Source organism: Trachypithecus francoisi, unplaced genomic scaffold, assembly GCF_009764315.1.
Source record: "Trachypithecus francoisi isolate TF-2019V2 unplaced genomic scaffold, Tfra_2.0 Lachesis_group15, whole genome shotgun sequence".
NCBI classification, from domain to species: domain Eukaryota; kingdom Metazoa; phylum Chordata; class Mammalia; order Primates; family Cercopithecidae; genus Trachypithecus; species Trachypithecus francoisi.
Window position 1 is genome coordinate 40,831,765 of NW_022681460.1, and position 23,285 is coordinate 40,855,049.

General features: G+C 34.9%; 1 protein-coding gene across 3 annotated transcripts in view; it reads right to left on the reverse strand.

The window, feature by feature from the left end:
• MMS22L (MMS22 like, DNA repair protein) overlaps positions 1-23,285 on the reverse strand; it is a 143,793-nt gene that overhangs the window by 115,282 nt on the left and 5,226 nt on the right. For 2 of the 3 annotated variants that reach the window (XM_033234664.1, XM_033234663.1), the window contains exons 5-10: positions 18,330-18,417; positions 18,059-18,236; positions 15,240-15,330; positions 13,232-13,362; positions 9,067-9,180; positions 4,972-5,148 (exon numbers count right to left, since the gene is read on the reverse strand). In XM_033234664.1, the coding sequence (XP_033090555.1) occupies positions 4,972-5,148; positions 9,067-9,180; positions 13,232-13,362; positions 15,240-15,330; positions 18,059-18,236; positions 18,330-18,417 (779 nt within the window). The remainder of the gene's footprint in view (positions 1-4,971; positions 5,149-9,066; positions 9,181-13,231; positions 13,363-15,239; positions 15,331-18,058; positions 18,237-18,329; positions 18,418-23,285) is intronic. The other variant, XM_033234665.1, reaches the window with a different exon arrangement.

Sequence of the window (23,285 nt, forward strand, 5' to 3'; positions counted from 1 at the left end):
TGTCACCTCCAGTGCCAAGTGAGAAGGGCCATGACAGGGCTGATGTAATTTAAGTTTTAGCTTTGTAACTGGATAGTGTTGAGTATATTTCAATCATTCAGTGTTATCAAAGCATTTGAATCACAAGAATTACAGAAAAACAGTATAATTCTCACCCAAGGAATTTCAACTATATAAATCAGTTATGTGGCTATAATCTAAAACAAAAATAAACTGCAATTCAAATAAAAGAATGGCAACTACATTATGCCCAAATCAAATGTAAGAGAATATGTATGAAAGAGATACAGATTTTTCTTGCACAATAAAATTTCACTTTGGGAAGCTACAACATTTTTTCTTTTCTACATACCAAGTTAAATCTGCTGATAGAAAGGAGATAGAATGTCATCAATTTGAGGCTACATTTTATATTCCTTATCTCACCATTAAAACTAAGATACCCATTTAAGCTTTACTATAGGTAGGATCTCTACCAGACATGTAAAACAAGATCCTCCACCCTCCACTTCCAGCAGACTAGGTAGTCTGGTACAACTCTCATTTTAAGGTTACATTTCACACTTTTATCTGGTTACTATTTAAGATGTTTCAAAGACAAGCATCAGCTAGCCTGACTAATTGCATTATGTTCTGGGTACAGAAAACACTGTTAAAACTGACCCCCTGCAATGCCCAGAAGTAATTTTCCTCTTTAAACTGTATTTGGTTTTAAAATAGATGACTAGAATTGTGAGAGAGTAACCCACTCTCATCTTAGCTGAGAGAAAAGCATTAAACAGAAACGTATGAAAATTTAATGACTCTAATATAAAAAGTGAGATCCCAAATTTTTCTTATAGGCCAACACTAAGAAATGGGCTAGCTTTGGAAGTTAAATCCATTATAGCTTTGTGATTTAAATCCACTATAGGTTTACATTTTAAACCTATTTAAAATGTAAAGATTTCACATTAACCTTCAGGGCAAAGCAGTTCACTTTTAAAAACAAACATCACCACACTGCCACAAGATTATAGATATTTCTCTGGTGAAGAACGCATGACTAGCCATTATTACTTTATATCATCTCTCACTCCAGATTACTTATTAGAATAAAGCATGCTTACTGCACAACCATTTTCTCTATTGTAGTTGGTTATATTAATATATCATAAGGAGAAAAAAAATTTTCAAAATTCTAAATAGATCCCAGACCCAAATTAACATATAATCTCTCAGAAACAATACATCAATATGCCTTTAGTTCATAGATTAGAATTACTGTCTGATTTGTCAATTAAACTGAAACACTTTGAGGATAAAAGGAAAAATTAACCAGTTAGGATAAATAGACAATAAGGTATAAAGTAGGACTGTCTGTACCTGGCAAAATGGAACACATGGTTACCCTATCAAAGACCTATTAGTAAGAGGCAATCCTTAGGAGAACTCTAATATCAAGTTTATCTAAGAGATAAAATAGGGGTGATATTTAACCACTGTGTATCTCAATTTCTTGACCTGTAAAATGAATATATTATCCTCTCACCTACTTTGGAATATTTCACTGAGATAATACACAGTCACTGTGAAATATTAAATACTTTGCAAATGCAGCATATATTTTACCCCAAATGAAAACTATTATTAACTAGAGAGCTTGTTTTTCTTTAAAAGCCTTTAAGAAATCCAGAAATATTTAAAACTCTTTGAGGGCTCATATATAAAGGCAAAGTTTATTTTACATGTGCATACACATACATATTTCACATCCTCATCATTTTTATCATATCCTTTTTATATTACCAGGGCCTTTGTTTTTAAAATCTTCTACATAAAATACGTGATTTTTAAAAATCTTGGCAAAAGAAAATCACACAGGAACTGATGACAAATATAAAAGACATGAGTTAAGCTATTTGAAACACAGACAATTCATTTACTATATTGATTCAGAGCTAATAAAAGCAACAATCTCTTCTGGAGTTCTCTATGAAATAGAAGAGTAGGGCTGGGCACGGTGGCTCACGCCTGTAATCCCAGCGTGAGAGGCCAAGGTGGGCAGATCACGAGGTCAGAAGATCAAGACCATCCTGGCTAACACAGTGAAAGCCCGTTTCTACTAAAAATACAAAAAGTTATCCGGGTGTGGTGGCGGGCACCTGTAGTCCCAGCCACTCGGGAGGCTGAGGCAGGAGAATGGCGTGAACGCGGGAGGCGAAGCTTGTAGTGAGCCGAGACTGTGCCACTGCACTCCAGCCTGGGAGACAGAGCGAGACTCCATCTCAAAAAAAAAAGAAAAAAGAAATAGAAGAGTGATTTCAGCATTGCAACCATGGGTGGTTACATCAGTGCAATTCAGTATTACAATAGCAATAGCAATGATATATATTAATGTGACTAGATTGTCTACCACACTGAGAATATCTGGGGGGTCAATATCAACTAATATTGAAATATACTATGCACTCAAATAACTGTTTATACAGTTCCAACAAGTATTAATAACCTAAAAGCATGTTCCTTGAAGCAAGAAGTAGTACAATCTGGCAGGGCGTGGTGGCTCACACCTGTAATCCCAGCACTTTTCAGAGGCCAAGGCAGGCAGATCACCTGAGGTCAGGAGTTTGAAACCAGCCTTGCCAACATGGTGAAACCCCATCTCTACTAAAAATACAAAAATTAGCTGGGCGTGGTGGTGTGTGCCTATAATCCCAGCTACTCGGGAGGCTGAGACAGGAGAATCGCTTGAACCCGTGAGGCAGAGGTTGCAGTAAGCCGAGATCACGCCACTACACTCCAGCCTGGGCGACAGAGTGAGACTCCGTCTCAAAAAAAAAAAAAAAGTGGTACAATCTATTTCATGTGTATCCTCTAATAGGCACCTAATCATAACAGAAACTCAGAAACACTTAACTAATTGCCATATTTACTTACATTGATTAAAATGAGAAATATATACTTGGAGGAACTAAAGTTGGAAAGGAAGAGAAATGCAAATGCTTATATTATGACCTTAGAATTACAGGTAAATTTTCTTAGTTCCTTTAATATTGTTCTAATATTCTAATAATTTTAAAAAGTGAAATCACATTAACTCCACAAAAACACTTAATAAAAGCACTACTATAGCAATAGTGGCAATTGCTAAAATTTATTATTTGCTCTGTATTAGCATGGTACATAATCATGGATACAAACAAAAAACACACAATCCTTTTCTGTGAGAAGTTCATTGACTTTTCTCAATAAATTGGTAGAATACTCAAATACACTGATATTGGGCTGTGTGTGAACTCCTCAGAGCAATTTCTGACTATTTCACCGTATTCTGGGATCTCCTACAGGACCTTTTATTATTAGGGGAATTATTTAGAGGACTTTTTGAGACCCTTTCCATTTCTGTGATGCTATATTAATACTAACCAACCCTCAGATTCCACGAATGACTTCTCAAAGCTGGGTCTAGCCAACATTCCAAAGAGGAAAATCTATCAAGCCTATCAAAGAATATGTTTCATAAAGCAATGGTTCCCAAACCTCATAGAGCATGAGAACCAAGGAACTTTTTAAAAATCAGAATTTCCACAGGTAAGATCTAGATATCTGGATTTTTTTTTTTTTTTGGATGGTGTCTTACCCTGTTGCCCAGGCTGGAGTGCAGTGGTATGATCTCAGCTCACTGCAACCTCCGTCTCCCGGATTCAAACAATTCTCCTGCCTCCGTCTCCCAAATACCTGGGACTACAGGTGTGTGTCACCATGCCCTGCTAATTTTTGTATTTTTAGTAGAGACAAGGTTTCACCATGTTGGCCAGGCTGATGTCAAACTCCTGATTTCAAGTGATCCACCCGCCTTGGCCTTCCAAAGTTCTGGGATTATAGGCATGTTTTAGGTTTTTTAGGTTTTAGGTTTTTCTAGGTATTTCATGTAAATGTTCAGGTTATTAGACATAAAGTTGTCGACAGTATCTCTTACCTTTCTAATGTATACAGAAACTGAAGTCATGTTTCTTTTTATATTTCTAGTATTGAGTATTTTTGTAATCGTAAATAAAATTGGCCAATTTTAGGTATCAATTTAAGGACCCAACTTTTGGCTCATTTTATCTTTTTCATTGTTTTCATTTCATAATTTTTTGTTAATTTTTTAATTGCATTCCTTTTAATTGCAGCTGGACTAGACACCTGGATTTTTTAAAACTCACAAGTAAGTCTAATGATCAGCCAGGTTTGGTAACCACTGCCATAAAAAAGACCAATTTTGAAAATATAGACAAACTGGCTTCATGATTCTAGATGTTTATTTTATGGAGCTGATAGGCTGATATAATAATATAATACTATTAATTTCTGAATATGGTAGAAATTGTATAAAAATAGGTCTTCAAAGTATACATCTGTTAGCTGACTTTATTCATGGGGTTTTAAAGTAACACTGTAAAAAATATTTCCAATGAGAAATCAATATATTAGTTAAAATCTCTTCCTATTTGAAGCAAACTTCATGGTTATTTAATAAATTATCTTAGCAAAAAGCTTCACTAAAGAAGTGCTATTATGAAGTACTTTTACTAAATTATTCATAAAAATAAGTAATTCATTCCTCGAGAAATTTATTTGCCAATCATAACAGATTTTAAAACTACAAAGAACCTTTGTGACAATCCAATCTCATGATTTTTTGTTAAGGGGAAACAAGACCGGAAAGGTTTAAGTAATTTGCTCAGGGTCACACAACTGTTCAGTAGCAGGGCCAGGACTACATACCAAATCTTCTACAAGTTTTTTTTTTTAATTAAACAATTAAATCATGAACTTTATAATTTTTCAAGATGTTTACAGAAACATTATACATGGATATAAATAATTTATCTCTGTGATTGTAGTCTGACTTTTCTTGTTCCTGCTCACTTATCTTCTAATTTGTCCAAATAATTATGTATTAATTCACAATATAAGAAAGTTTTTTAAAAAATGAAGTCTTACCATTTCATCTGGTACTCCATGGCGATCAAACTGGTAAAATGATGCTACATGAGTAATAATCCACCAACTAAAACCTAATGGATCCCTGGACTGGATTACAGGCACAGAGGGTCTTCTTTGGTCACTTGATTTTTCAAGCAGTGTTTTAAGTAGTTTATTCAACCAGTTCCAAAATGACTATAGAAACAGAGGTAATTTGATTCCATTAAATTAAGACAGTTTCAATAACCTTTGATTTAGTGGTTTTTCTCCGTTTTTACAATGAATCATACATACAAAAGACAAAATACATATACGAAACTTAAATAATAAAAATACCCAGGTTAAGAATCAGAATATAAATAGTACTTTAGAAGTACCTTACATGTCACCACATCTTCTTCCTCCATCCAGTGGTAACAATTTTGCTGACTTTCATGATAAATCATTTCCTTGCTTTTTTGTTTTGCCACACAGGTATACCAGCCTATATTACATATTGTGTGGCTTCATCTGTATTTTGTTTTTTTTTAATGCATGTCTGTATTCTCAAGCGGCTTATTTCTAATTCTTTTGTAACCTGCTTCTTTTCGTCAACGCTACGTTTCTGAACTCATCTATATTAATGAAAACAACCATAGCTCATTGCAATATTCCAGTATATGACTATATGATAAAACATTTATTCAATCTACTATTGCAGAACATTTAGTGAGTTTTAGGTTTTTCTAGGTATTTCACGTAAATGTTCAGGTTATTAGACATAAAGTTGTCGACAGTATCTCTTACCTTTCTAATGTATACAGAAACTGAAGTCATGTTTCTTTTTATATTTCTAGTATTGAGTATTTTTGTAATCGTAAATAAAATTGGCCAATTTTAGGTATCAATTTGAGGACCCAACTTTTGGCTCATTTTATCTTTTTCATTGTTTTCATTTCATAATTTTTTGTTAATTTTTTAATTGCATTCCTTTACTTTCTTTGGATTTACTATGAAGGGCTTATTGCTAATATCTTGAGATAAATTCTTAGTTCATGAATTTTCAATCTTTTTCTCCTGTATTTGCATATAAAGTTACAAATTTCCCTCTAATTATAGCTTTAGCTGTAGTTCCAAAACTTAAGTCTACAGAATGTTATTTACTTCAGAATATTTTATAATTTCCATCATCTCTTCTTTAACCTATGAGTTATTTAGAAATATATTTCATTGTTTCTATGCATGTGTATTTCTCCTTGAAAATCTGTCCATTTTAAATTGCTACAGTTAACACCATGTTATTAGCCACTACAAATTTAAATTTATATTCCTGATAAAGTAAACCTTTCATCACTATAAAGTAACTTAGTGCTTTTTTGTTTTAAAGTCAAAATTTTTCCAATATTTAATTCGTCACTTTCTTGTATCTTTTCTATCCATTTTGAACTTTGATATATTCTGTTTTAGATATGCCTCTTGTAAACCAGCTTACAATCTATCCTGACAATATGTCTTTTAGATGGAGCTTTTAGTAGTACCATTGCAGGTAATATAATGACTAATACATTTAGTTTTAAATCTACAATCTTATTGCATATTTCTATTTGTATACCTACTGTATCCACCAACACCTCCTTCTCTAGGGTTGAATATTTATTTTTTCCCCATCTACCTGCTTGGAAGTTAAAAAGTCCAATTTTCTTCTTTTAGTGATGATCTAAGAAATAAACAGCATATATCCAAATGTCTTAGTAAGTTAATATAGACCTTTCTCTTAGAACAAACAAGAACCTTAAAAGACTCTAGCTCATTTATGCCCTACTCACTTTAGATGCTACTATTACTATATGCTTTAGCTCTATTTTTTAATTCCAATAAATTATATTACTGATTTATACAAAACATGTACCACTTTGCTCTTTATTCCTTCTACGTGTCAGAACTCCCATTTTGGCATCAGCATTTTTCTGCCTAAGGATGCCCTTCGATTTTGCTTCAATGAAAATAGCTTTATTTTATCTCACTTTTTAAAGATATTGATAGGTAAAGAATTTTAGGTTGATAAATATTTTGATACAATAAGGATATCATTCCCACTGGCCTCCACTGTTGTTGAAAAGTCAGCTGTCCATTTGATTGTCACTCTTTTAATGGTGTTATATTGGCCAGCTGTGGTAGCTCACATCTGTAATCATAGCACTTTGGGAGGGCAAGGCAGAAGGATTGCTTTGAGACCACCCTGGGCAGCCCCGAGAGACCCTATCTCCACAGAAAAATAAATTAGCTGGGCGTGGTGGCATGCGCTTGTACTCCCAGCTACTAAGGAGTCTGAGACAGGAGGATCACTTGAGTTCAACAGCTTGAGGCTGCAGTGAGTTGTGACCACACCACTGCACTCCAGACTGGGTGACAGAGTGAGACCTTCTCTCTTAAAATAAAATAAAGTAACACATTTTTCTGTCTGATGCTTTAAATTTCTTCTCTTTGGTCTTCTGTAATTCCACTGTGATGCATCTGGGTGTGTTTTTTCTTTTTATTTACCCTATGTGCGTTCCTTGAATTTATCTGACTAGCTTTCATTAACATTTGAAAATTTTCAAGTCATTTTTTTCTTCAAATATTTTTGTTGTTCCACTTCCTTTTTAACTGTATAGTTAGAAGTATATCAGACATCCTCTCTATTCTTAATGTCTCTTAACCACTCTTTCATGTTTTCCATCTTTTGTTATATTGTGCATAACAGATCTTATTCAAAATTAGTCTACTATACCATTATGCAGGAATTGTAAGATACATTTAGCTATCACATCATTTAATCTGTTAGTTTCTTCAGCTTCCTTTAATCTGTAAGAGTTCTTCAGATTATACCATTCATAAGCTTGATATTTTTAAAGAGTATATCAGATATTTAGGTTTGTCTGATATTACACATTTTATTCTTTTTTTTGTGGGGGGAGAGGGTCTCACTCTGCTGCCCAGGCTGCAGGGCAGTGGTGCAAAACTCTGGGCTCAAGTGATCATCCCACCTCAGCCTCCCAAGTAGCTGGGACCACAGGCAGGCCACCACCACACATAAGTAATCTTGTTTATTTTTTGTAAAGACGAGATCTCTACGTTGCCCAGTCTTGAACTCCTGCGCTCAAGCAATCCTCCCACCTAGGACTCCCCAAGTGCGGGGGTTACAGGCGTGAGCCACCATACCTGGCCTATTTTTGTACTTTCAAGGCATCATACTGGTGGCACATGATATCAATCGGTCCTATTAATAGTTAACTTCGATTACTTCTACCTAGGGATACTTCTCTTTTTCGATAACCTACAGTACTTGAAACAAAATAAAGCCCTGTTCTGAAGACATGACTGAAAATGAAGTGAAAGTAAGTTTCTCATCTTCCCTTTCCTGCTTCTCTTCCTCCCTCCTTGAAATAAGATAAAATTGAGTAATAGAAACCTGTTTTATTTCTCCACATATCTTCTAAACCTGCCACATTTCCTGACTAAAATGTTTTCTAGGTTACTAATGGGTAGTAAATACCTTAGTCTAAAAGATTTCTGGGGGCCGGGCGCGGTGGCTCAAGCCTGTAATCCCAGCACTTTGGGAGGCCGAGACGGGCGGATCGCGAGGTCAGGAGATCGAGACCATCCTGGCTAACACGGTGAAACCCTGTCTCTACTAAAAACTACAAAAAACTAGCCGGGCGAGGTGGCGGCGCCTGTAGTCCCAGCTACCTGGGAGGCTGAGGCAGGAGAATGGCCTGAACCCGGGAGGCGGAGCTTGCAGTGAGCTGAGAGACGGCCACAGCACTCCAGCCTGGGTGACAGAGCGAGACTCCGTCTCAAAAAAAAAAAAAAAAAAAAAAAAAAAGATTTCTGATAGAACAACAACAAAACTTGAAAAAAAAAAAAGAGTTGAACCTTGTACTGCTCTTAGATTTTTCGTATTACTAACTTGGGGCTAAAAATAATTAGAGTTAAAAATAAAGTAGATATTCGGTACTCAGTTACTGCTCTATTTGGTGGTTATTATTGCCTTATTATAAAAAAGGAAGCTAAGATTTTTCTCAGTCAAAACCACTGGATTAAATCAATATAAAGGTTAGTAACAATAACTAATATATCAATTTTCCAACTTACATCTGAGACAGACCATTTACTTCTGTGGTCTAGAAGATGAATAAGTAGAACCCATAATTCTTTAATGCATAAACATGGACACTGGTCACTCATTAATGATTCAGAAGGCCTCACCTATAGAAAATAACCAAAATGTGTTATTTATAAGACAGCAGCAGAATTTTAAATGCCATATCTTTCAAATACTTTTAAAAGAATGATTTAGATGACTAAGAATGTATTCTCAATTAGATAAATTTATTGAAAATGTGCAATTTCATTTAATTTTTGAGATAAATTTCCATTTTAAAACAAAAAGTATAGATTAATTTGATTTCAACTTAAAAAAAAAAAACTTTTAATCATCTAGTCCCGTGGTCAGCAAACTTTTTCTATAAAGGGCTAGATAGGACATTTTTAAGAGTCTGTTGGCAATATAGTCTCTGTCACAACTACTGAACTCTGCCATTTCAGTACAACAGCCACAGATAACCGGTAAGAGAAATGGACCAGGTTATATCCCAGCAAAACGACATTTACAGAAATAGGTAATGGGCTAGATTATACCTCAGAGCCAGTTTGCTTATTTTGCTCTGAGTCATCTACAACAACAAAAGACTTCTAATTAAAAGATTAGAAAATAAATTCTGATTCACTGTAAACACAGTAAAAATTTTGTAAGAGAGAATATAGTTATTAGAGATTTATAAAGATTAAGTAATTTCTAAATTATTTACCTTTTTTAAACAAAAAAATCCTCAACAGCCCTAGATAATGCACAGAATGTACACTATATTTGCAAATATAGCTAGGCTTCTTAAATTCATAATAGATGCAATATTTTACATAAGTTATGTACACATTTCTAACCTAATACAAAGTAAAAAAAAAGTATTAGGATATTAATAGAAATCCAAGCCACAGCAATTAAGCAAAAGAAATAAAAGGCATCTAAACAGAAAGATATAAGATAAAATTGTTGCTGTTTGTAGATAACATGATCTTATATATAGAAACCTCTAAACACATCATCAAAAATTATTCAAATAAATAAATGCAGTAAAGTTGCAGGATACAAAAATCAACATACAAAATACCATAGCATTTCTATACAATAACAACACACTACCCAAAAAAGAAATCAATAAAACAATCCCATATATAGTATATACCCACAAAAACAAAAATACTTAGGGATAAATTTAACCAAAGAGCGAAAGGCCTATACACTGAAAAATATAAAACACTGATGAAAGAAACTGAATACAACCCATATAAGTAGAAAAAATATCTTGTGGTCATGGATTAGAAGAAATATTATTAAAATGTTCATACTACCCAAAGTGACCTACAGATTCAATGAAATCCCTACCAAAATATTTAATGACACATTTTTACAGAAATAGAAAAAACAATCCTAAAATTGGTAGGAAATCACAAAAGGTCCTGAACAGACCAAGCAATCTTTAGCAAAAAGAACAAAGCTCGAGGCATGACACTACCTGACTTCAAAATATACTACAAAGCTATAGTAATCAAAACAGTGTGCTGCTAGCATACAAACAGACACAGAACAAAATAGAACTGATTTCTGACAATGATGAAAAGAACATAACATAGGGAAAGGACAGCTTCTTCAATAAACAGGTTGGGACAACTGGATATCCACACACAGAATGAATTTAGGCCCGTGTTTCACACCATACAGAAAAATCGATTAAAAATAAAGACTTAAATGTAAGACCTGAAACTATAAAACTAGAAGAAAACATAGGGGAAAAGCTATATTACAATGGTCTGGTAAATGATTTCTAGGATATGACCCCAAAAGCACAGGCCACAAAAATGAACAGACAAATGGGATTATGTCAAAATAAAAAGGAAATATCTGCATAGCAAAGGGAAAAAAAAATCAATGTAATGAAGGGAAAATCTCGAGAATGGAAGAAAACATGTGATAAGGGGTTAGTATCTTAAATATATAAGGAATCCAAACAACTCAATAGCAAGAAAACAACCCAATTGCAAAATCGGCAAAAAATATAAATAGATATTTTCTTTTTTTTGAGACCGAGTCTCGTTCTGTCACCAAGCTGGAGTGCAGTGGCACAATATTGGCTCACTGCAACCTGCGCCTCCTGGATTCAAGCAATTCTCCCGCCTCAGCCTCCTAAGTAGCTGGGATTACAGGCATGTGCCACCATGCCCGGCTGATTTTTTGTATTTTTAGTAGAGACAGGGTTTCACCATGTTAACCAGGATGGTCTCGATCTCCTGACCTCGTGATTTGCCTGCCTCAGCCTCCCAAAGTGCTGGGATTACACGCGTGAGCCACCGCTGACATAAGAAGACATACAAATGGCCAAGCAGTATATGAAAAATGCTCAACATCACTACTCATTATGGAAATGCAAATTAAAACTTGATGAGACGTCACCTGAAACTTGTTATAATGGCTATTACCAAAAAGACAGAAGATAACAAGTGCCAAAGAGGAAGTGGTGACAAAAAAACCCTTGCACAGTGTGGTGAGAATGTAAATTGGTACAGTCATCATATAAGACAGTATGCAAGTTCCTCACAAAATTAAAAACAGAACTACCACATGATCCAGCAATCCTACTAGGTATATTTGCAAAGAAAATGAAATTAGTATGTTCAAGAGATATCTGCATTCCCATGTTCACTGCAGCATTACCTACAAGAGCCAAGACATGGAATCAGCCAAATTGCCCATCAACAGATGAATGCATAAAGAAAATGTGATTTATATACACAATGGAATACAGTCACGTGTCACTTAACAGCAAGACAAGTTCTGAGAAGTGCGTCTTTAGGCTAACATGATTTATTGTACTTAAACTTTTTCAGACTACTACTGCACACCTAGGCTATGTGGTATAGCCACCTTGTATATGTGGTCTGTCACTGACTAAAACTTTGTTACACAGTGCATGACCCTACTATTCAGTCTTGAGAAGAAGGAAATACTGTCATCTGCAACAATATAGATGAACATGGAGGACATTATATTAAGTGAAATAAGCCAGGCACAGAAAGACAAATAACACACAATCTCACTTATATGTGGAATCTAAAAAAAGCTGAACTCATAGAAGCAGAGTAGAATGATCCTTACCAAGGGCTGTGAGGAGGATTAGGAGGGAGGCGGGGTAGATGTTGATAAAAGCATACAAAATTTCAGTTAGATAAGAGGAATAAGCTCAACATGATGATGACTATAGTTAAAAACAACTATATTGTATTCTTGAAAATCACTAAAAGCATAGATTTTAAGTGTTCTCACACAAAAAAATAAGAATGTGAGATAATATATATGCTAATTGGCTATATTTAGCCATTCTATAATGTATACACATATCAAAACATGATGAATACGATAAATATATATAATTTTGTCAATTATCAAAAATAAATAAATATTTAAAAGTTATCAGTCTATCATATCTGGTTAATCCACTAATACACATACACACTACATTGTAAAAATATTGATAATGCATAAAAAATCTAAATTTTGAAAAATTATAAAATTCCTTTTCCCTAAATCTTGATTTCTCAAAAATAGTCTTCATGCTCGTAATCTAAAATAACAGATAATACTCTAAACATTTCCACTACTTAAAAATGAACATGCTCTGTAGCACCTTTAAATCACTATCTCCATTAAACGCTCTATGATAAACACAATTTAATAAAAACACATAATTTCACCCATGATTTGAGACCTTTTATGAAAACAAGCAAGAAAATCCTCTCTTAAAACGTGTCAAGTAACTTTAAGTAAGCATTTATTTTATTATTACGTAACAGCAATACAATACATTATTAAAGAGCTGGCCTCTACTATTTGGATAGAAATTAGGCTTCCAATGATTTCGGTAAACATCATTTATTTATTTTTGTAAAAATAGAAAAGGCTGTTTTTCTTAAAAAAAAAAAAAGAAAGAAAAAAAAAGAAAAGCTCTAAAATACCAACTCCAGCCTGTTTTAGATGTTTAATAAAAATTGTTTTCCCTTTCAGGTCCCAGATAATAGCAATTAAATATAAAATTAGAACATATAAACCATTTTAGATTAAATTCTTACAGATTAAACGACATGCATTAAGGACTGAATATTGTCTTTAAGTCTCAAAAATACAAACAAACTCTTAAAGCATTACCTTGTCATACCTGTTGAGTGACAGGCTTATTAAATCACAAAGCAGAGTTTCACAATATTCTTCAAACAGGCTGACATTGGTTAAACTGTCACTTGCCAGATTCATAAACTGATGACCATATACAACTTGTTCTGAAAATGTAATAAAAATAGTTTTAAAATACACATTTTACTAAATCATAAAGGAAAAAGTAACTGTACATCTTTAAATTATAACAAAACTAAAACATACAGTTTTTAATTTTTTTTGCAAATAAAATGCGAATTTGAGGACAACCTTCTCATATGAGCACTGATAAACATTATCTTCAAAAGTCTCTTTTTTTTGAGACGGGGTGTCACTATCATCCAGGCTGGAGTGCAGTGGCACGATCTCAGCTAACTGCAAGCTCCGCCTCCCAGGTTCATGCCATTCTCCCGCCTCAGGCTCCGGAGTAGCTGGGACTATAGGAGCCCGCCACCACGCATGGCTAATTTTGCTTTTGTATTTTTAGTAGAGACCGGGTTTCACCGTGTTAGCCAGGATGGTCTCGATCTCCTGACCTCGTGATCTGCCCACCTTGGCCTCCCAAAGTGCTGGAATTACAGGCGTGAGCCACCTCGCGCGACCCAAAAGTTTCTAATTCTTCCAAGTAACATCTAATAAACTTCTCTTTTCCTAGTAAGTCTATCTTTGAAAAGCATTAATGCAACACAACTTTAAAAATAAAGAGAGAACAACATAAAATCTGCATCCACATTTCTAATCAACAAAGCCTTTAAAACATTATTCTTTTAACAAATACTGATAAACTGACCCCATGCAATGGTTTTGTGGCATAAAATAGGGCAAACCAAGGTAATAGATAACCAAAATTTATACCTATCAGAATAACTCCACTTAAGTATTACTCTAAGAATATATTAATGTGAAATACAGAGTCCACATGAGAGAGGAAATTATATACTGGTATACATCTTTGTATGTTTCTGTGCATTAGTATATGTAGGTATACACATATATAGACATATATGTATGTATTTATTAACTGAAAAGCAGGTATAGGAGTAACAGACATCTTTACAACCTAAGGGACAGGTTGCCAATGGAACTTAAAAATGCCAAAGAGCAAGATCAAGAAATAAATGGGCAACATATCCATAAGGATAAAGGATATTTATCCATAATATAAATAAACTCCTACTAAAAAAAGGAAAATTTGCAAAATATAATGAGTAATTAATAAAGCAAATACAGACAATAAAATGTAAAGATGTTCAACTTCACTCGTAACCAAGAAATTGCAAGATCAAAAAAATTCCATTTGATTTTTCACATATTAGTTGGCAAAAATAAAATATAATTGATAACATCAACTACTGGCAAGAGTATGAAGTAAAGTCACACTACAGTTAATGTCTATAGATCAGTAGGACTTACTATTCAGCAAAACAGCAGTATATACATATTAAAATGACAACATGCCACTCTACTTCTAAGAATATTTTACAGAATAACTTGTATACAGATTAAAGATATATATCTATACACAAGGGTGTTCAGTGAAAAATGATGTGTAAAATCAAAAAATGAAAGTAATTTCAATGTTTAAAAATAGACATGGCTAAATATAGTAGAACCGTAACATGCAGCCTTTAAATGGATAAAGTAGAACTATAGGTACTAACATAAACAGATCGCTAAAACACTGATAAATGAAAGATCACACTGAACAGTATGATCATATCTGTGGTTAAAAACAAAAACAAAATTTTACTTATGAGTTTCTATATATATACTAACAGATAGAATGTAAATATGTGCACTAACAGATAGAATGTAAATATGGAAAGATAAATCAAGCTGTTCCCAGTAGTTATCTCTGGAAAAAAAGGAGTAAAATTTTTACTTCTTACTTTGTTTACTATTTGATTTTTTTTAAATATCAGAAAGCACTTATTACTTATGTAATTTTAAAAAGCAATAAAAGCTTTTAAAAAGAATATAAATCATAAATCCATAAACTTACTCAATTTTTCACCCAGCATGTAAAGAATTTCTAGCACCAGCCAATGTATATCCAAGTGGAGATGCAATAAATGCCATGATGGTGGAAAAAGCTGTGGATGACATTATCAACTGTGATTGAGAATTAATTAATATTTTACTAGGTGTTTCATAGCATGTCACAATACTCCTCCATAAACACAAGGATAAAGAACCAATTAACCTACCACTATTCAAAAGCTCAGGGAAAACCACTGTCTTGTTCATTAGAGGATTCTTTCACTGAAGATCTTTGAAAGCAGGAAATATTTTCATCTGTTGGTTTAAGACAAACCCACCTTGGGGCTGCTGAACAGACTTGTATAGTAAAGGTACCTTCCAGCCAACCTCTGATTCTACTATAGCTGCAAGGCAGTAAAAGAATTTTTTTAAACACGTGTTTTCATAATTTTGCTTTAGAATTTAGCTAGGAAATTTTTTTTAATGTATGAGTACCCAGGAACTCCTATAAAATATTTTAACAAAAGAACTTTAGACTGTCATGTAGACATTACTGTCATCTCATTAAGGAACAGAAATAAAAAGAGGTGAAAAAATTTCTCTCTCAATTCATGTATTAGGATTCAAACTCAATTCTATCTGAGTCAAAACTCAGCACTTTCAAGTACTGTGTTATACTGGGTTATCACTAACCTTCCTCCTGTCAGAATTTAGCATCACTATAAAAATAAGTACTATAAAAAAAAATGATGTAACATGTTCCATTAAAACAAATAGAAAGAATGATGAAGAGTAGACCTGCATTATTAGGTATACAAACAAAATAAAATGCTACACTGACAAAATCATATTGGGACAGAAATAGATAACAAACAGAAAGAACAGAGAAGACAGAAATGAATTTATGTGGCATCTCAAATCAATGGGAAAAGTATGGGTCATTCAATAAAAAATAAGAGTTTTAATTTATGCATTTGCAAGAAACTAAAGTTAGACCTCTCACCTCAGTGCATACTTAAAAATAACACGAACTAAAGAGATAAAAGCAACAATCAAAATATTTTAACAGCATAGATAAAAGAAAAAATGGAAAAATATAACTGTCTAAAAAATTCAAATCTACCTGGAAAGTCAGCTTACTTAATGAAAAAGTAAATAAAAGAAAATATTTGCAATACATAATTCCCAACAACTAATATATATCTAGAGGGTTCCTAAAAAATAATAAAAGAAGCTCAACTGGAAATACCAATGAAAACAAAACATTTCTTATATAAGATTGTTATAACAAATATATAAACACAGTCTTGAAAGATGCTTTCTATTATGCTTTTTTGTTTCAGAAAAGAACAGTATTTTAGTGTGTGATTTTTTATTTTTTGAAGACTATAAAGTTCCCCTGCTTTGAAAATTTAGTCTTCTGAGCTTCAAATAACCTATCTTTTCAAGTCTGCCTAATTTAAAAGCCTATGAAAGGCAATATCTAGTTTGAGGACCCTAGTGCACAAATTTTTATTTCTGCTGCTATATAAATTATTCATTTTTATTCCTTACATATTTGATGGATAACTAGAAAACAAAAACCATTCCAATTTACAGAAACTAATAAGGAAAATATCCCTCCCTCAACAATCTATTCATGAATCTTTTTATTAAATGACATAATTAAAAGCAATTACCTATTTGTTTTCTATGGATTAGATATACTAACTTGTAAATTCAGTTAGAACTTTATTTGCTTTTATTATTACATATATTGATCTCTGATAAAAAAGTCAACTTGCTTCTGCTACATTTCACAGAAACATGTAAACATTTAATTCTATTTTTTTTATTTTATTTCTTGAAATAGGGTCTTGCTCTGTCATCCAGGCTGGAATGCAGTGGTGCAGTCATGTCTCACCACAGCCTCGACCTCCTGAGTTCAAATGATCCTCCCACCTCAAACTCCTGAGTAGCTAGGACTACAAGGTATGTGCCACCACCCTGGGCTAACTTTTTTGTAGAGATGGGGTCTTGCTATGTTGCCCAAGCTGGTCTCAAATCCTGGATTCAAGCACTCCTCCTGCCTCAGCCACCCAAAGTGTTGGGATTACAGGCATAAGCTACCATGCTCAGTTGTTTTTATATTTTAACAAAGATATGTTCATAAAGAGTAAATATTATTCAAAATGGTAAAGTCAAATATAATGAAAGGGGTTGAGACTTCAGGGAATCTCACTGTGAATTACCATAATTTGTTATTCATACAAGCTCCCATTTTCATAGGGAGAATCTATTACTTATCTATAAGCTAGGCATGGTAACAATATAAATTTTTAAAAACCAAACTTCAGAAGGAATGATTATCACAGGAAGGAAAAAAAGGGCAGAGTCAAAACAATCTTAAAGGCCTCAAAAATCAGAATACACATAATGATGTGGTCTTGGAAGTTTTTTTTAATAAGCTGATCTTGAATCTTACTGTAATATATGATAAAAATTTTAGAAAATAAAGATTATTTCATTTGCTTTAAAATTTTCAGACATTTATACTGTCATAAATCAAGAGAATAGCTACTGATTCAATGAATACTATGTTTTAATAACTTCACGTATTATTACTTTATTTAATTCTCCCAATGATTCTAGTAAGTTATAAGAATTACACAGATGGGGACGCTGAGGCAAGAGATGTCATTTGCCCAAGAGCACATAATAAAAGGAGGATGGGGGGCAAGAATTTCAACACAGGCAGTCAGGTTGCAGAGCTGTCATTTTGACTAATTTCTCTCCTTGAATGAATATTCCTTGTGGGGAGAAAAAGCTGATAACTTAAAAATTAAATGAAACAAGTCAAACCTTAATCTGGTTTTGATTTACAAATGCTCCTATATTAATACTGGGAAGTTCAGATAGGTGTCCAATATACAAGAGTAATCCATGAAGCTCATCAATCAACAGTGAGGGAAGTTGAGCCTCCAAAGCCTCATAAGGATGGACAGGAACATGACTCTCAGCATTCTGTACTTTCAGATACCTAAAAAATAATTAGATAAAATAAACAACCAGAGTCTGTATGAATACACACAGAAATTCATGTAGTGATCAAAATACTCCTCTGATATCCTACCTGAAGATGAAAACTTTAACATAATGGAGAAATAGTACACATTGCTGTCTAATCTTGCCTGCTTTGCAGTGCAGAGTTGATACCTTCCCTGAAACCAAAATAGACAATATTAATAGTTCAAATAATTATCATGGGCAGTGACGAAAAATGTTGTAAGCCACATCAGCAGCAATTCTCTATCTTGTAACATTTTATATTAAACATTCTCATATGGTTCTTGCTCCCCACTACTCCTCAAAAAATGCTCTTATTAAAGTCACCAATCAAACCCACATTGCCCAATCTAATGGACAGTGCCTACCCTCAAGTAACTTGCTCCCACAGTAGCACTAGCTACACCTGGCTTCATGGTGCCACATTGTGACAGTCTTCTTTCTTCCTCATGTGTCCTTTGTCCTACCCCTCTTTTATTGGCTCCTCCTCCTCAATTCTATTATTAATATGGTCTCTTCAGGACTCAGTCCTGAATTCTCTACTCTCTGTATATCTCTTCCCATATGCATGATCTCATCAGTTCCTTTAATAATAAATGGTAATGACTCTAAAGGGGTTATCTACAACCCACATCTCTACTTTGCACTCCAGATCTTGCATGTTAAACTGCCTAACACCTATACTTGGATTGCTCAGACAGTGCAAATAATACATCCTTTGATTTCTTTCAAAACCTGTTCATGCTGCCCTTGTTTTCAGCATTTCGTTAAATGGTGCCACCAGTAGCCTATGTAGTTCTTGATTCTTCCATTTCCTTTAACCTCATATCTAATCTTTCAAAGTCCTATTAAGTTTATAACCAAATATACATTGAAACTACCCCTTTCCCCTATAAGCACTTAAACACCACAATAGCACTCTTTACAGGTCTTTCCATGCTCTCTTTTGTCCCCCTATACACCAAGTAAAAAATCTGCTTAAAGTGTGTATCAATATATCTTGTTCCCAAGTCAAAACTCTTGAAAGAATACCTACTATATTTAGAATAAAAGCAAAACTCCTAATAATAATTTATAAAGTTCTGAACGACCTTTTAATAGTTGCTGTCTTTCTGCCAACCTCACTCCATGTCAGCTTTCCCTCACTTACTTCAGCATTTGTATCAGCAATAATTATCTAGGTAGTTACCATGGGCAAAACACTGATAATCATTATAGAGAGAATGAGTAAGAGACAATCTAGTAAACAAAAGCAAAGAAAACATGATGAGAATTATAGGCTACAAATTTACACCCATACTAAACATAAAACTGAAGTTTAATTCAAATGAACAATCATGGCCACTACTTTGGCAGAACAGAAGCATAAGTGTGAAGTAGTTGTGTAAATACCTCCATATTAAGCTGCATTTCTATGGCTATATTTCACCCATAAAAAGTCGTATCATTGCAATTTTCATAATTCCCAGCCCATAAAGGCAGTACTCTCTTAAAAATAACTGCAATGAACATCTGCATCCAGGCAAGATGGAGTAAAATAATCAGATTGCTCCATCTCCCACTGTAAAACTGAAAACCATAAAAATTACATCAAGCAAGTTTTCAGGCTCTGGACACAAGACAATATAAGATTGCTCTCCCAGAGAGAAACTGAGCCCTACAACTACACCAGCTCCCCACCTAGAGGCAGTCTCCAGGCTGCAATATGACGAAGGGAACCCAAATACAACTCACTCTGAGATGAGGAGATATAGGATCCAAGTTTCGGGAAGTCCAAATTTGCAGGGCAAAAGTACCCAAGAAGAAAGAACCTATACAAAATAGAGTTCTGGAAGGGTACAGAAGGGTCCCTTTGAGAGTTGACTAAGTACTGATCTGTTCAAGCATGAAAAATATTACCCAAGGCCAGGGAAAAACACCAGAAAACAATTCCCTATAAAGAGTACACAAGCCAGGAAATAATTCAAGTTCTCACCAGCAAGTATGAAAAAAATCTCATAACAGACCAGGCATAAGAAAGAATTCTCAAAAGCCTTACTAGGCTAATTTACTAGGCTAAATTAACATTAAAGACTGCTTTTTAAAAGTCCTACCAAAATGTAAAGCAAGCCCCAAAAAGAGCCACTGGATTACAACTACACAATAGCGAGCCAGAACAAAATTCAACATCTAGTTTAAGGAATTAAAAAAATCCAGAAAGCAATGATGTGAAACCCATAATGTTCATCTCACAATGAAACATTACTACATATTCAAAGAAGCAGAAAAATACATCACAGAACCAGGAGAAAAAGTTATAAATACAAACAGTTTCAGAAATGACAGTGATAAAAGAATTATTGGCTGGGCGTGGTGGCTCACACCTGTAATCCCAGCACTTTGGGAAGCTGAGGCAGGTGAATCATGAGGTCAGGAGATCAAGATCATCCTGGACAACATGATGAAACCCCATCTCTACTAAAAATACAAAAATCAGCTGGGTTTGGTGGTATGTGCCTGTAATCCCAGCTACTCAGGAGGCTGAGGCAGGAAAATCACTTGAACCAGGGAGTGAGAGGTTGCAGTAAGCCGAGATGGCGCCACTGCACTCCAGCCTGGTGACAGCGCGAGATTCCACTTAAAAAAAAAAAAAAAAAGAATTATTAACAGTAGCAACAAGGTTAAAAACACTGGTTATAATATACACTCCATATATTCAAGATGGATGAAAACAAGCATGTAGTCAGAAATGGAAGACATTTAAAAAAATCCGTAAGGAATGTCTAGAGACAAAAACAAACACAATAGCTGAGACAGGGTAACACCAACAACCATATTTAAGAATAGCTCTTGGCTGAGTGTGGTGGCTGATATCTATAATGCTAGCACTTTGGGAGACCAGGGCGGGAGGATCACTTGAGCCCAGAAGTTTGAGACCAGTCTTGGCAACGTAGTGAGACCCTATCTCTACAAAAAATTAAAAAATTAGCCAGGCATGGTGGTGTGAGCCTGTAGTCTCAGCTACTTGGGAAGCTGAGATGGGAGGATCTGCTTGAGCCCAGGAGGTCAAGGCTGCAATGAGTCACGATCACACCACTGCACTCCAGCCTGGGCGACAGAGTGAGACCCTGTCTCGAGACAGAGAGAATGAGGGGAAAATAAACAGCTATCAGCAAAACATATGTTACTATGTATGTTATTCTGCCTCAACTGGAAATTAACCCTGGAAGCATTAATGATTAGAACAAGAACTATACTCATCTGGCAGTAAGTAACTAAGTAACCCTACATAGGGACTTCTTGGGACGGCTGAGGGCCAAGGGTAGCTACACAAGTTAATGAACACAGCTACATGGCAGGAACAAGTTCATGTACGGATAATATTTAACACTACTAACTTGTGTCCAAAATCTATCATTAAAAGTTTTTTTAAGCAACAAAAACAGCCAAAATGTCAGTGTAACAACCATCTTAACAAATAGTCCGCTGCAGTGGTTGGGTTAATAAGTGTAATAATAATAATCTATCATAATAAATGCCTTCCATGAACCCAATTTACTTAAGTCATTCTATGTACAGGTATTCCGGTTCTTTCCACTATAATCTTTTAGTGGTTCCCCAGGAGTTCCAAAATAAAAATCAGACTCTTTGTCATGGTTTACAAAGCCAACTCTGCTTTCATCCCTTCCAAATTCATCACTCACACACATTCTGATCCAACCATATGCAATTAATATTTACTCCATGCTCTCTAAACTTTTATGTTTTTACACACATCACGTCTTTGTTTATACATTTTTTTTTTCTTTTTTTTCTTTTTTTCCTGCCTGGAATTCTGCCTGTCCGAAAACCTTTTCCCAAATCTTTTGCCTAGCTAATTCCTTCCCATCTATGAAGACCCAGATCTGGCATCATTTAGTGATGAGCTCACAGACAAAGCCCTTGGCTCCCACAGCAGCTTGTACATTCCTTTATCACAGTACTGTTTCACTTACCAAGCTGACATATGCTTGCATGTCTTACTGTCTACACAGCTGCAAACTTATCAGCAGCATATTTTTCCTCTTTGATTCATCAGTACCTTGCACAGTACCCAGCATGAACCAGGAACTCATCAGATGATAATGAAACAATAATACTTAACATTTACAAATCACATAACATACTAAGAAAACAAAACATATAAAACAGCCTAAAAGCTGATAGCTAACAGCTAGGCCATGGTATTCCCTACTGAAAATAAACAATTTTTGTAAAACATAGTCCAGGCGTGGTGGCTCACACCTGTAATTCCAGCACTTTGGGAGGCCGAGGCAGGCGGATCACAAGGTCAGGAGTTGAGACCAGCCTGACCAACATGGTGAAACCCCATCTCTACCAAAAATACAAAAATTATCCAGGTGTGGTGGCGTGCACCTGTAATCCTAGCACTCAGGAGGCTGAGGAGGGAGAATTGCTTGAACCCGGGGAGCCAGAGGTGGCAGTGGGCCAAAATCATGCCACTGCACTCCAGCCTGGGTGACAGAGCAAGACTCCATCTCAAAAAAATAATAATAATAATAAATAATAATGATACAGGGCCACTCATTATAGTGAAACAAGACAAAAACAAAACCTCTGTAACCATGTCTGAATACAAAATATGGCACTATGCAATCACACACACCCCAAACAAAACACACACACAAAAAAGAAAAAAAAAAAACACATCCTCCCTCTTCCAGTGACCAGGACAATACTTCTTTTTTTTTTTTTTTTTTTTTTTTTGAGGCGGAGTCTCGCTCTGTCTCCCGGACTGGAGTGCAGTGGCCGGATCTCAGCTCACTGCAAGCTCCGCCTCCCGGGTTTACGCCATTCTCCTGCCTCAGCCTCCCGAGTAGCTGGGACTACAGGCGCCCGCCACCTCGCCCAGCTAGTTTTTGTATTTTTAGTAGAGACGGGGTTTCACCGTGTTAGCCAGGATGGTCTCGATCTCCTGACCTCGTGATCCGCCCGTCTCGGCCTCCCAAAGTGCTGGGATTACAGGCTTGAGCCACCGCGCCCG